Genomic DNA, 14,383 nt, shown 5'->3' on the forward strand with positions numbered 1-14,383 from the left:
ACCCAAGCCTATCACCATGCACCAAGATCAACTCAAAATGGATCAAGGACCTCAACATCAGACCTGAATCCTTGAAACTACTGAAGGACAGAGTAGGAAAGACACTAGAACTTATAGGCACAGGAAGGAACTTCCTGAATAGAGTCCCAGGGGCACAACAAATAGGAGAAAGACTCGACAAATGGGACTACTACAAATTAAAAAGTTTCTGCACAGCTAAGGACATAGCCACCAAAATAGAAAGACAGCCAACGATATGGGAAAGGATATTTACCAGCACAGCAACAGACAAAGGCCTGATATCAGTCATCTACAGAGAACTCAAAAAACTAAGCCCCTCCAAGCCCAATAAACCTATTAGGAAATGGGCAAAAGAGCTAAAGAGAGACTTCACAAGAGAAGATATAAAAATGGCAAAGAAACATATGAGGAAATGCTCAACATCCCTGCTAGTAAAGGAAATGCAAATAAAAACAACCCTGAGATACCACCTCCCTCCAGTTAGAATGGCCTATACTCTGAACTCAGGAAACAACAAATGCTGGAGGGGCTGTGGGGAAAGAGGAACCCTTCTCCATTGTTGGTGGGAGTGCAAATTAGTACAACCACTTTGGAGAACAGTATGGAGGTTTCTCAAAAAGCTCAATATAGACCTACCCTATGACCCAGCCATACCACTCCTAGGCATCTATCCTAAACAGCAAAATCCAAGATATCAAAAAGGCATTTGTACTACCATGTTTATCGCGGCACAATTCACAATAGCTAAAATATGGAAACAACCCAGATGCCCCTCCACAGACGAATGGATCCAAAAAATATGGTACTTATACACAATGGAATACTACATAGCGATTAGGAATGGTGAAATATTGTTATTTGCAGGGAAATGGTCGGAACTCGAACAAATAATGTTGAGTGAGACAAGCCTAGAACACAGAAAACAAAGGGGCATGATCTCCCTGATATATGACTGTTAACAAAGGGAGACGGAGAGACAGTAGAGACCAAGTCTGTGAATACTGTATATGTTCTTGATACATTGTATATTGCATATATGTCAACCTGACCTAGACAAGGGATAGAAAAACAGGTTGTAAGATATCATAAGAAATGTACACACTGCCCTACTATGTAACTGCACCCTCTTTGCACAACACCTTGTAAAAAAATTTATGTCCAATTAATAAAAAAAATAAAAAAAAAAAATTTTCCTAACTGGACTGCGAATACGGCCTAGTGGCAAGAGTGCTTGCCTCGTATACACGAAGCCCTGGGTTCGATTCCTCAGCACCACATATATAGAAAAGGCCAGGAGTGGCGCTGTGGCACTGTGGCTCAAGTGACAGAGTGCTAGCCTTGAGCAAAAGGAAGCCAGGGACAGTGCTCAGGCCCTGAGTTCAAGCCCCAGTAATGGCAAAAAAAAAAAAAAAAAATCCTATCAAAGGAAGGGGGGGAAGAGGAGGGGAGGAGAAAGAGGAAAAAAAGGAGAAAGGGAGGAAGGAAGGAAAGGAGGAAACAATTATATGGCTATTAAACTAGTTATACTGTTAATGGAGACTTACATAGCATGCATAAAGCCTTAAATTTGATCTTTAGCACAACACATATAAAAAAAAGTTAACCTAATTTTAAAAAATTATTCTAACAAACTTCAAAAATACTTAAGATACAAATGGTAACACAGCCATGAAAAATGAGGAAGCATGGTCATTGCATAATGTATTAAACTTATTTTATGTACAATACACTATTGAAGATTTTAACCACCAACAACTAAAATTTAATCATTTTAATAGTATAAAAATATTTCTACTTTGAGATGCGCCTAGAACAAATCATGTTAAGTGAGGTAAGCCAATCTGAGAGAGACAAACACTGCATGTCTTCTCTCATATGCAGAAGCTAGAACCAAAGTACAGCGTGACATGATAAATAATACAAGGCTGTAGGCATTCACATACAGTAAGACGAAAGGAAGATACTCTTAGGAGAGGAACATAACTGCACAATCGCTATGTGTACCTAGCCATATAAAATAATATTTATCAAAATGAACTACAGGAAATGGAAACATTTTTTATTTGTTGCTGTTTTTCTTTCATTTTTGTCTTGTTTGTTCATTTATCTGTCTTTGGGAGAAATGAAAGGACAAAGGGTGAACAAATCCATCAGTGGTACTCACTAGACACTGCTGAAACTGAACAATTTGTGAGTGAGGATGGGAGGGAAAAACTGGGAAAGATCAAGAAAAGGGGTAACATTGTCCAAAAAGAAATGTACTCTTTACCTGACTTATGTAACTGTAACGCCTCTGTGTATCACCTTTATAATAATATTTTTATTTTACTTTGATACAAATACACTACAAAGATAAAAAGATTGTCAAGAAATTAAATTTAGTATAACTATGGTTTTAGAAATTATGTAAAATCAAATTACAGACATACACTGCATAATTCTTCAATCAAATATAAACCACATATATAGGTGATCCAATAAGATTATAGTGAAGCTTAAAACTTCCTCATTACCTACTAATACCATCAACAAGCACAACATATTACTCACATGTTTGATGTTGATGTAAACAAACCTACCAGCTGTCACTCCTATAAAAGCATAGTATATATGAACGAACAGTATATAATTATGAACAGTATACATGAACAATACATAAAACTTAAACATAATAATAAATTATTACCTGTGCATCATTTTATTTTTATAATATTTTGGATTATGCTTTTTGTTTTGTTTTTTGCCAGTCCTGGGGCTTGAACTCAGGGCCTGAGGCATCTTTTTGCTCAAGGCTAGCACTCTGCCATTTGGGCCACAGCACCATTTCTGGCTTTTTCTATTTATGTGGTGCTGAGGAATTGAACCCAAGGCTACATGTATACAAGGCGAGCAGTTTACCACTAGGCCATATTCCCAGCCCATAGATTATGCTTCTTTGACATGTTAGAAAAAAATGTTGGGGCTGAGAATGTAAACTCATTGATAGAGCCCTTGCCCAGCATACTTGAAGCACTGGGTTCAAAAACCAACACTGTGAAAAACATCACTCAAGAAGTGTTTGTTCAGGGTGATCTATTATAAGTTAACTGTGATTAGGGAATATATTTAATTATGAAGTAGTTAACTTTCTGTTTTGTTATCAAAGAACATAACCCAATCTGGCACATTGTTTTACACTACAGATTCTTGTATTTTTATCTGGATAGAAAGATAAAAACCTTTCTATCTGGAAAATTAAGGTATATCTTTTGGTAGAAAAGTTAGTTAGTTAAACACAGGGTCTTTCTATATAGTTCACATTGGCCTCAAACTAGCAGTCTTGCCCCAATCTCACAAATTCTGGGATTACAGGTGGGCACCATCGTCATAGGCAGCAAAGTTATTTTTAATGTATCTGTTAAATAAGTTCACCTACAAAGGTACCAAGCAGTTTGTGGCACAAGTTAGTTTTCTTTTTCCCTTCCCCATTTGCAATGTAATCTTTTTTTTCTTTTTTGCCACGCTGAAGATCAATACTTTATGCATGCTAGGCAATCACCCTTTCTTACTATACAAGCTATACATCCCCAACCTCCTATAGTAAAGTTATAATTGTATCTTTTAAAGAGACTTAAAACACTAGGTAAATCTTATTTTTTAAACTTGGATGACATTTTTAAATGATGTTTCATCTTGTTTTTATAATTATCTTTGGGGTTTCAATTCAACCTATCAATTTATGAGTACAATGCATCTTGACCAATGTTACCCAAATTTTTACTTTCTTTAGATAAATTTTACACAGTCATGCACTGCTTAATGAATGCATCTAGAGATTGTGCAAATATCACAAAATGTGCAAATACAAACCTACAAGATGCAGGTCAAAAACTCCATGTTGCCTCTTCATATTATCAAGGGACACCATAAACATAAATATGAAACTGCTGCTGGTATAAGAATATTTTACATAAACTTTCTCTTTAGCAAGGTATTATATTTGTTTGATCCCCTCCACTACAAAAAAAACCCATGTATATCTGAAATTTATAATACTTTATATAGACACCAATTACTTCAGGACATTAAAGGTTTATTTCTCTTTGATCCATCACTCATTTTTTATTAAGAACTCAAACCCTCATTAAAAAACTACTGGCTATACACTTGTATCCTGAATTATATCCTGTACTCTCTCTTGAGACTCTCTTTTTATCCTCAATAGTGCATGCTTGAAACAGCGATTACAGGAAGTGCTGGAGGATAAGGATAAACTATTTATACATGGATAAAAAGTCTTTAAATAATTTTGGCTGCTACCTCTTTACAATCCTAGACCTAAAAATTTTTTCAAAAATGGTGATAGTATTCAAAATATGAAAATGTGGAGCTGGGAATATGGCCTAGTGCTAAAGTACTCACCTCATATACATGAAGCCCTGGGTTCGATTCCTCAGCACCGCATATATAGAAAAAGCTGGAAGTGGCACTGTGGCTCAAGTGGTAGAGTGCTAGCCTTGAGCAAAAAGAAGCCAAGGACAGTGCTCAGGCCCCGAGTTCAAGACCCAGGACTGGCAAAAACGAAACAAAACAAAGCAGAAAAAGGCAGCATATAATTTCTTAGAAAAAGCACTAGTGCTACAGAAACTCCTTAAACTATCTCATGTAATCATTTCAAAATAATTACTGAAGATATTGCATTTTAAAGTAAGTTAAACCTATTTTTAAACCTTTTTTATTGACCTGCTTCTAAGGTAGGTAAGCTTACTAATTTACAGCATTTTTAAAAAATCAGCACAGTTCTGGGGCTTAGGTTGTTTTTTCTGGAGGGGCTTGTTTTGTTTTCAACACGGGGTCTCACTGTGCAGCCCAGACTGGCATTCAACTCACTATTTTCCTCTTTCAGCCTTCTAAGTTCTAGTATTACAGATGTGCATCAGCATGCCTGGCTCAATATCACTTTTCAATGTGTAATACATGTTCATCCTTGTGCAACATACTAGAGAAAGAATGACTGTAGTACAAATAGTTTGAGATATTAGTAACACTTAGTGATTTATATATATGTATACACACACACACACACACACGAAGGGATAGAAACCTAGTTAAGAAGCACAATGAATAACAGAAGGCCTCCCAGAGAAATTATTTGAGTTGAGTATTGATATGTAATAATATGAATGAATAGAAGTTTGCCAGGTATGGTGAGGATGGAAATGGAAATCAAGAAATGGTATGGAAACATCCTTCTACTTTGACTGCAGAATAAAGAAAAAGAAATGTGAACATCTTTTTAAGTTCTAGAAAATAAGAACATTTGAATAGCACAGAAGTATATGGCATGCACGCACGTACACACACTTCTGAAACACTCTGTCTGGTGTAAAGGCTACAGACTCAGTATGTGAATGCAAATGCTTTTGATGCCAAACTAAGGAACTAACATTAGATGTGATCATCTGGACACTGGTGGTGGCTCATGTTTGTAATCCTAGCTACTACTCAGAAGCCTGAGATTTGTGGTTCAAAGCCAACCTGAGCAGAAAAGTCCATTTTCTCATTTCTAATTAACCACAAAAAGAAATCCAAAAGTAGAGCTGTGGTTCAACACAGCACCACCCTTAAGAGAAAAAGCTAAGTTCATGGCCAGTATCAGCACACACACAAAAATTAGTGATCATATAAAGCCACAAGAAATATAGTTTTCCAAAAAAGAGTTACGACTGGTTTTGTTTGGTAGGAAAAACAACACCAGGAGTGACTTAAATCTTGTACTACAGTAAAGAAACACTAAAGGCAAAGAAGAATTTGACTACCATCCAAGTCAGATAAGGTCCTATGGTACGAACAGTTTAAGGATGAAGGGAAGCCAGGGAAAGAACAGAAGCTACAAATAGCAGAATCTGGAAAAACAGGGGGCTACTATTGTACATACAATGTATTCTATATATATATTCACTCTATCTGTGAAGAATTTCATGACATATAGTCACACAACTACCTACCTGAAACCCTAACACAAAAATGAAACTAAGATATCTGTCAGCCATTTCACTTTCAATTACTGAGTATCTTTCAAAAACATCCCAAAACAAACTCTTTTTATTTGCGGTGCTGAGAATGAAACCCAGGGTCTTGCATACACTAAGCAAGTAGTGGACCACTGAGCTACATTCCCAGACTGGACATATATTAGATAGATTCAATATACTTAATGAATTTCTCAAATAGTATTGCTGGATACAATAGTCTTCAGACATAATACATAATAACATAATCATGTTTCCTTAAACTTTTTAATTATTAAAAAAACTAAAACAATAACCCTTTATCAATCAAAAGCAAAACTTTTTCTAACTGAAGAAATATGGTCCTGAGATTTGTAACCATAAAATATTACATGCAACTTGTTCTGTTTTGTTTTTGCCAGTCCTGGGCCTTGGACTCAGGGCCTGAGCACTGTCATCCCAGGCTTCTCTTTGCTCAAGGCTAGCACTCTGCCACTTGAGCCACAGCGCCACTTCTGGCCATTTTCTATATATGTGGTGCTGGGGAATAAAACCCAGGGCTTCATGTATATGAGGCAAGCACTCTTGCCACTAGGCCTTATTCCCAGCGCCAGCAACCTGTTATTAATGAAGAAAAACTATTAATTCTTGCTCATACTAAAAGTTTAGAAATATTCTTAACCTGTTTTCTTCAAGAATAACTTTTGGGGGGCTGGGAATGTGGCTTAGTGGTAGAGTGCTTGCCTAGCAGGCATGAAGCCCTGGGTTCAATTCCTCAGTACCAAATAAACAGAAAAGGCCTAAGTGGTGCTGTGGCTCAATAAGTAGAGTGCTGGGCTGGGGATATGGCCTAGTGGCAAGAGAGCTTGCCTTGTATACATGAGGCCCTGGGTTAGATTCCCCAGCACCACATATACAGAAAACGGCCAGAAGTGGCGCTGTGGCTCAAGTGGCAGAGTGCTAGCCTTGAGCAAAAAGGAAGCCAGGGACAGTGCTCAGGCCCTGAGTCCAAGGCCCAGGACTGGCCAAAAAAAAAAAAAAAAAAAGAAGTAGAGTGCTAACCTTGAGCAAAAGAAGCTGAGGGATAAAGCCCAGGCCTCAGTTCAAGCACCAGAACTGGAAAAAAATATAAAAAATAAAGAAAAAATAACTTTTGGGGCTGGGTTCGATAGAATGCATGCCTAGCATAGAAGGTAAGAATGGATAGCAACATTGTATATTACTGTGTGTGTGAATGCTAGTACTGAGGCTTGAACTCAGGGTGGGCAGTGTCCCTTAGCTCTTTCCTCTCAAGGCCTATCATTTGAGCCACGTCTCCACTTCCAGCTTTTAGTTGGTTAATTTAAGAGTCTTATGGATTTGTTTGCCAGGGACTGGCTTTGAACTGGGATTTTCAGATCTCAGACTCCTGAGTATCCAGTAATACAGGAGTGAGTAACCAGACCCAGCAACAATACTATGTATTTTTTTTTGGGGGGGGGGGGGACAGTCCTGGGCCTTGGACTCAGGGCCTCAGCACTGTCCCTGGCTTCCTTTTTGCTCAAGGCTAGCACTCTGCCACTTGAGCCACAGCGCCACTTCTGGCCGTTTTCTGTATATGCGGTGCTGGGGAATCTAACCCAGGGCCTCATGTATACGAGGCAAGCTCTCTTGCCACTAGGCTATATCCCCAGCCCCAATACTATGTATTTTAAATAAGCTATATAAAAGGATTTTGAATATTTTACCATAAAAAATGATAAATGTTTAGGACACAAATGTTTCCCCTGATTTAAACATGATACAACATACACAGTATCAAAATATCACATGGTGACCCACAAATATGTATAGTTTTCATGCTTCAATTAAAAGGTGAAAAACTAGGATACATTACATCTCCAATTTGTTTTCGGTTGATGTAGCATATTAAAGCCTAAACTGAAGTCTTATTTCAAAGGAAATATTATTCTAAGATTTTGTAAGCCAGGGTTAAACCATAAACAAAGTTTTTTTTCTGCTGATACTTTGTTATTTCTACCCAATGTTTCTTCTGAAGATCTGAAGAATTTGTTGGCTATATACATAAATATACTACGTTTAACATATAGCACTATACATTTTCTTAGCTAACCAAAATAAATTTGGAAATGAACAGAGTGTAAAATCCTTTACTATGCAGATCTGTATCACAGCCTAAAATCATTACTAAAAACCTCCCACTGGGTGGTGTTTCCTAAAAGTTACAAATCTCAACCAAATCCTTGAGTTTGTTGTGGTTTTTCTTACATGTAATATAGTGGTTTGAAATAATCAGATTCTGGGGCTGGGAATGTGGCTCAGCGGTACAGTGCTTGCCTAGCATGTATGAAGTCCTGAGTTGGATTCTCAACACCACATAAACAGAAAAGGCCAGAAGTGGCGCTGTGGCTCAAGAAGTAGAGTGCTGCTAGCTTTGAGCAAAAAGAAGCCAGGGACAGTGCTCAAGCTCTAAGTCCCAAGCCCCAGGACTGGCAAAAAAACTAATCCTCTACTGAAGAAGCTTTATTCTAATTAACAAATTCCAGTCAAAAAAATATACTCGACTTAAGAACTTAAAGACAGAAATATTCAAAAATAACTAATAGAGGCAGTTACATTATATTTTTGGTTAAGCCCAATTATTCAAACTACAATTCAGAAGATTTTTTAACATTAATCAAAATTTTTCTGCCAAATGAAAGCTACTTTAATAAAAATCAAAATGTATTTTAGCCGGCACCAGTGGCTCATGCCTGCAATCCTTACCTACTCAGGAAGCTGAGATCTGAAGGTACTGGTTCAAAGCAAGCCAGGGCAGCAAAATCTGTGAGACTCTTATCTGCAAATAACCACCAGAAAATCGGAAGTGGCCCCATGGCTCAAAGTGGTAGAGTGCTAGCCTTGAGCTGAAGAACTCAGGGTGCCCAGGCCCAGAGTTCATACCCCACGACTGACAAAAAAAAAAAAGTATTTTAGCTGGACACCGATGGCTCATGCCTATAATTCTAGCTACTCAAGAGGCTGAGATCTGAAAATCATGGTTCAAAACCAGGCCAGGAAGAAAAGTCCCCTTGAGATTCTTTAATAATTAACCACTCAAAACCGGAAGTGAGGGCTGGGGATATGGCCTAGAGGCAAGAGTGCTTGCCTCATATACATAAAAGCCCTGTGTTCAATTCCCCAGCACCACATATATAGAAAACCGCCAGAAGTGGCGCTGTGGCTCAAGTGGCAGAGTGCTAGCCTTGAGCAAAGAGAAGCCTGGGACAACAGTGCTCAGGCCCTGAGTCCAAGGCCCAGGACTGGCCAAAAAAAAAAAAAAAACAAAAAACCGGAAGTGAAGCTGTGGCACAGGTGTTAGAGCCTTGAACAAAACGAGCTTAGGGACAAGTGCACACACCCTGAGGTCAAGCCCCATGACTGACAAAAAAAAATTTGTATTTTAAAAGACATATATGGGCTGGGAGTGTGGCTTAGTGGTAGAATGCTTGCCTAGCATGCATGAAGCCCTGGGTTCGATTCTTCAGTACCACATAAACAAGATAAAACCAGACATGGGGCTGTGGCTCAAGTGGTAGAGTGCTAGCCTTGAGCAAAAGCAGCTCAGGACAATGCCAAGGCCCTGAGTTCAAGTTCCAGGACTGAAAAAGTCTGTCCTAGAAGACATATATTAGGAAGCTAGCATGAGCAACATGGGAAAACAAACCTAGCTCATAATATTTTGCAACAATTTAATATTGAATGTGCTTTCCCCAATCATAACCAATAAGGTCCCCCCACAGGAATACCTGTAAAACAAGGCAAATGGGGGCTGGGGATATGGCCTAGTGGAAAGAGCGCTTGCCTGGTATACTTGAAGCCCTGGGTTCGATTCCCCAGCACCATATATACAGAAAATGGCCAGAAGTGGCGCTGTGACTCAAGTGGAAGAGTGCTAGCCTTGAGCAAAGAGAAGCCAGGGACAGTGCTCAGGCCCTGAGTCCAAGGCCCAGGACTGGCCAAAAAAAAAAACCAACCAAAAAAAAAAAAAAAACCACAAGGCAAATGGATATTCCAAAAGCAAGTACAAGTCAATTACAGTACCTTACATTCCACATTTCCATTCAAAGAAACCTGGCAATTCTGAAACAACTACTAGAAATAACAAAGTACAACTGGTCTGTCTGTAGTTATTACAAGAGGAAAAAGTTATCTCTAATAATAATAATCTTTTAAGCTTGTATAGTACTTTGCAATATTCATGAAACCTATAAAACATTTTAAAGTTGTGGTTTGTTGCTCCTTTTATGAAATTAGCACAGCACATCACCTATCCACTTTGGTCCCAGTTTTTAACCCACCTGTATCAAATTACACTTAAGAGTGTGTAGACAGGGCTGGGAATATGGCCTAGTGGCAAGAGTGCTTGCTTCATATACATGAAGCCCTGGGTTCGATTCCCCAGCACCACATATACAGAAAATGACCAGAAGTGGTGCTGTGGCTCAAGTGGCAGAGTGCTAGCTAGCCTTGAGCAAAAAGAAGCCAGGGACAGTGCTCAGGCCCTGAGTCCAAGCTCCAGGACTGGCAAAAAAAAAAAAAAAAACAAAGTGTGTAGACAGACAAAAAAAAAATTTCTATGTCGGTGGGGCTCGTAATGTGTTTATTCAATACTGATCCATTACAGTCTTAAAACCTCTATCGCCTAGTCCGACCATTTTTAGATTCTAAGAAGGAATGCAGCTTTCTTCACTCCTGAGCCCTAGAAGGGAATTCTGCCCTGGCTGGGGCAGAAGTTGATTAAGTCGACCCTCTGCAGCAAGGGACACGGTTCCACCTGTTGTGCTGTATGAACTGCCAACACCTTATCCAACTAATGTTGGTAAAGGATTCAGTGGTTCACTCTCAACAGGGGAAACAGTACCAGCTATGTCATTCCATATTAACTCCTTGGTAATTCCAGGTTCCAGATAAACCCTAACACATAGCCCTTGTGTAAATGATGAAGTGCAGGACAGATATAGGAATAGTCTTTCAAAATAAAAATAAAAGAAACATCCCTGCAGGCCGCCGGTGACTCACTCACATTTGTAATCCTAGCTATTATTCAAAAGGCTGAGATTTGAGGAACGCCTTTCAAAGCCATCCGGGGCAGAAAAATCTGAGATTTTTTTTTTTTCTCCAATAAATGGCGAGCTATGGCTCAAGGGATAGAGCATTAGCTTTCCGGTTAAAATCTTAAGAGACAGCACACAAACCAGGAGTTCAATCCCCTAGACTGGTACATCCCACCCCACCCCAAAAAAAGGCATACTCAAGATATCCAGGGCGAGGGGTGGGAGAAAGATGTTACCAAGCGAACTCTTTAGTTAGGGCTTGCAAAATACCCTTCGTCTGTCTGGAGGTCCTACTTTGGAGTAAAAAGGTGAGGAATTATGAATGTAAGACTGAAATCTGGGACAGAAAAGGAGAGGGCCGAGAAGTGTCCATGTAAGCCCCAGGGACGAGAGGATCTGCCCAGAGAGACCCCGGGCTGACTGGCTCCAGGAAGAGATTGTGGCTGGGCCCCAGGAGCCAGGACCAGAGCGCTCGCCCGCCCGGCGGGCTCCCGGGAGAGGTTTCCAAACCGCCGCCCCAGGGAAGCGCTCAGCCGATTGTAAGTTTCTCAAGGACAGTCACTACCCCGGGGCGGGCTGAAGCCGCAACTCATCAGCGAAGCCCCAAGCCCTCAGTGTCCCCGGGAAGACAAGATCCCCACAAACTCCACCTCCAACCGAGGTCCCAACTGCAGTCCCGCCGCCACCCCCCGAGGCTCGAGGAAAGCAACGCCCCCCTACCCCCCAACCCCCCTCCGCCCACGGAAGGGACCGACACTCCCAACCAGGGAGCACCGCTGGAGTTCCTCGGGGCGCCGCAGCACCGCGAAGGCCGGGGGCGGGGGGTGGGGGAAGACTCCCGTACTCTGAGTCCGCCCCTCGACGCTGCCCCACAACCACCTCCGCCTCACCCCGACCGACAGGGTCCAAGCAGGGCTCCGACCCACTCCCGCCCGGTGGAGGACCGCAGCGAGCCCACTGCCCCGGCCGGTGCTCTTACCCATCTTTCCGCCTCGCCTTGTAGACGTGCCCGTAGGTGCCGCGTCCCACTTTGCACCCTTCGTACTCAAACAAATCCTCCACCCGCTCCCGTTCCGCCGCCAGCTTCGCCTTGAAATCATAATCCATTGTCTGCTTCCCCCATAGAGGCACCGGGACGTGGGGGCCGCCGCCGCTCAGTCCCACCTCCTCCTCCTTTTCCTCCTCCTCCTCCTCTCCCCCCCCAACCCCGCGACCGCCACTCCACTTCTCCAACAGCGATCTCTCAGGCGCGCGCGCGCGCGCGCACACAGCCCACCGCTCCGCGGGCGCCTTCAGCAAGTGACGCCGCGGCAGCAACCGCCGCCTCCTCTTCGTTGTCGTCGGCGTCGTCCTCCTCCTCCTCTTCCTCCTCCTCCTCCTCCTCCGCGGTGGCGGCTCCGGCAGACACCCGCAGTCCCGCCTCCCCCCTTCATTTCCTTGTTTTGGAACCTGGTGGGCCGAGCCGCGGCTTCCTCGAACTCATTGACGAACCAGACGATCCGCCCCCCTGTGTCTCGGTGCCTCCTGGGAAATGTAGTCCCGAAGTCTTCGGGGGCCACAGAAGTTTGGCTAGTATAAAATACAGCTCCCAGGCTGCTTTAGGCAGCTTCAGCCCCGCCCCCCCAAGGTCAGTACGCCTGCGCGTTGGCACCTCCTTTTCGCCCTTCCCACTTCTCCCATCCCAAATAGCGCTTGACCGCGTTTCTGTGCAAGTATTTAGTGAGTTTTCTCTGAGCCTGTACGCGCGTGAAGGAACAAGGCAGTTGCTGCCCTAAGAAGGAAATATTTCTGCTCCAACAGTCACTGGGCCGGAAAGACAGCAGAAAAGGCATTTATCAAGCACCTTGCCCAAAAGTTGGCTCCGGAGGCTCGGCTGACTAGGACTGGGTAGAAGAGTTGTTTGGCAGATTGCTATTTGTTTTCTGTGGCTGTTGGTCCGCCTGCTGCCCCGCCCCATCCAGCAGCTCATTGGTGGAGACTGAAGAATGACGTTTTTCCTAATGTGTGGGTATCCCTAGGCTTTGGCTTCTCTCCTGGTCTTGATTAGACATGCTCGGCTCTTCATAATAGGTTACCTTTTTATTCCTTTTACGATGCAAAAAAAAGACAAACTGTATTTCAAAACTTGAACACTCAGCGGTTTCTTAGCTCTTGCAGAGGGGAATTGTAACTTCTGAGCCACGGCAGCCAATCATCTTACTCTTCGCCCTGTAGTTGGTTTTCTCCTAGCATATGTGATTGCAGTAGCCAAGCTTGGGCCATCTGTCTGAGGATAATTGAAGTGCCTGAAGATGCAGCCTATTTAAGAACAATCATATGAGTTGGGTTGTAAAGGGTTTTTACAGCTTGTGCATAATGGTGAGTCTCTCCACAATGTTTAAGCAATTCCCTTTAATCAGAGTGAACATGAATTCATTATGGGTTAGGGCTCTAGACACCAAAACACATGACTTAGGAGACTATAATGTGCCACACTAACATATGCCCCTCTGGCATATTAATAACTTTGAGATTAAATTGATAATCAGCCAACACGAGGCACACTTTAGCTCCCTTCCACTAAGGTATTAATTTGTAAAGAGAACTTTGCATTTTATAAAGGAAAGCTTCACTATTAAAAGTATCTGTATCAGCCATTCCTAGATAATTTTTATGACTCAAAAGACAGTATAAAGAGGCAGCTTTTATTTACCTTTCATTTCCTTCCCTCACCTCTTAATTTGTCTCCACTGCCCCCAAACTCCAAGTCCAATCAAGAATTACATAAAAACCAGGTGTCTCCTCATGCTTGTTATCTTAGCCACTTATCTTAGCTGAGGATTGTGGTTTGAAGCCAGTCTGGGCAACAAAACCTATGAGACTATTATCTCTGATTAACCACCAGAAACCTGGAATTGGAGTATGGCTCCAAGTGGTAGACCACTAGCCTTGAGGACAGCACTCTGGCCCCAAGTTCAAGTCCCAAGACTGATAAAAAATTAAGGTAAAAAATAAATTTCTGTGTGTGTGTACTAGTACTAGAAGTCATAACCTGGGTGCTGTTCTTGAACTTTCTTTTTTGCTCAAAGCTGGGCCTCTACCACTTAGGCCACAGTTCCACTTTTTTGTTTGTTTTGGTTTGGATTTTTTTTAAGAAGTAAATTGGAGATAATACTCTAGGGGGGGGCTTTTCTTGCCTGTACTGTCTTCAAACTACAATCCTTAGTTCTCAGCCTCCTAAGCAGCTTAGATTACAGGCATGAGCCACCAGCTCCCATAAAATTTAAATAAAAAAGA

General features: G+C 41.7%; 1 protein-coding gene across 5 annotated transcripts in view; it reads right to left on the bottom strand.

Moving 5' to 3' along the window:
• Nucleotides 1-12,414, bottom strand: part of Cdk19 (cyclin dependent kinase 19) — a 149,591-nt gene extending 137,177 nt beyond the window's left edge. For 2 of the 5 annotated variants that reach the window (XM_048353910.1, XM_048353907.1), the window contains exon 1: nt 12,087-12,207. Coding sequence is in view for 2 of the 5 variants with exons in the window: in XM_048353908.1 (XP_048209865.1) it covers nt 12,087-12,214 (128 nt within the window). In the remaining 3 variants the exon portion in view is untranslated. Of the gene's footprint in view, nt 1-12,086 lie in introns of all 5 variants that reach the window. The other 3 variants (XM_048353908.1, XM_048353906.1, XM_048353909.1) reach the window with 3 other exon arrangements.
• Between the last annotated feature and the right edge of the window lie 1,969 nt (nt 12,415-14,383).

This window comes from Perognathus longimembris, chromosome 9 (assembly GCF_023159225.1).
Source record: "Perognathus longimembris pacificus isolate PPM17 chromosome 9, ASM2315922v1, whole genome shotgun sequence".
In the NCBI taxonomy this organism is placed as follows: Eukaryota; Metazoa; Chordata; class Mammalia; order Rodentia; family Heteromyidae; genus Perognathus; species Perognathus longimembris.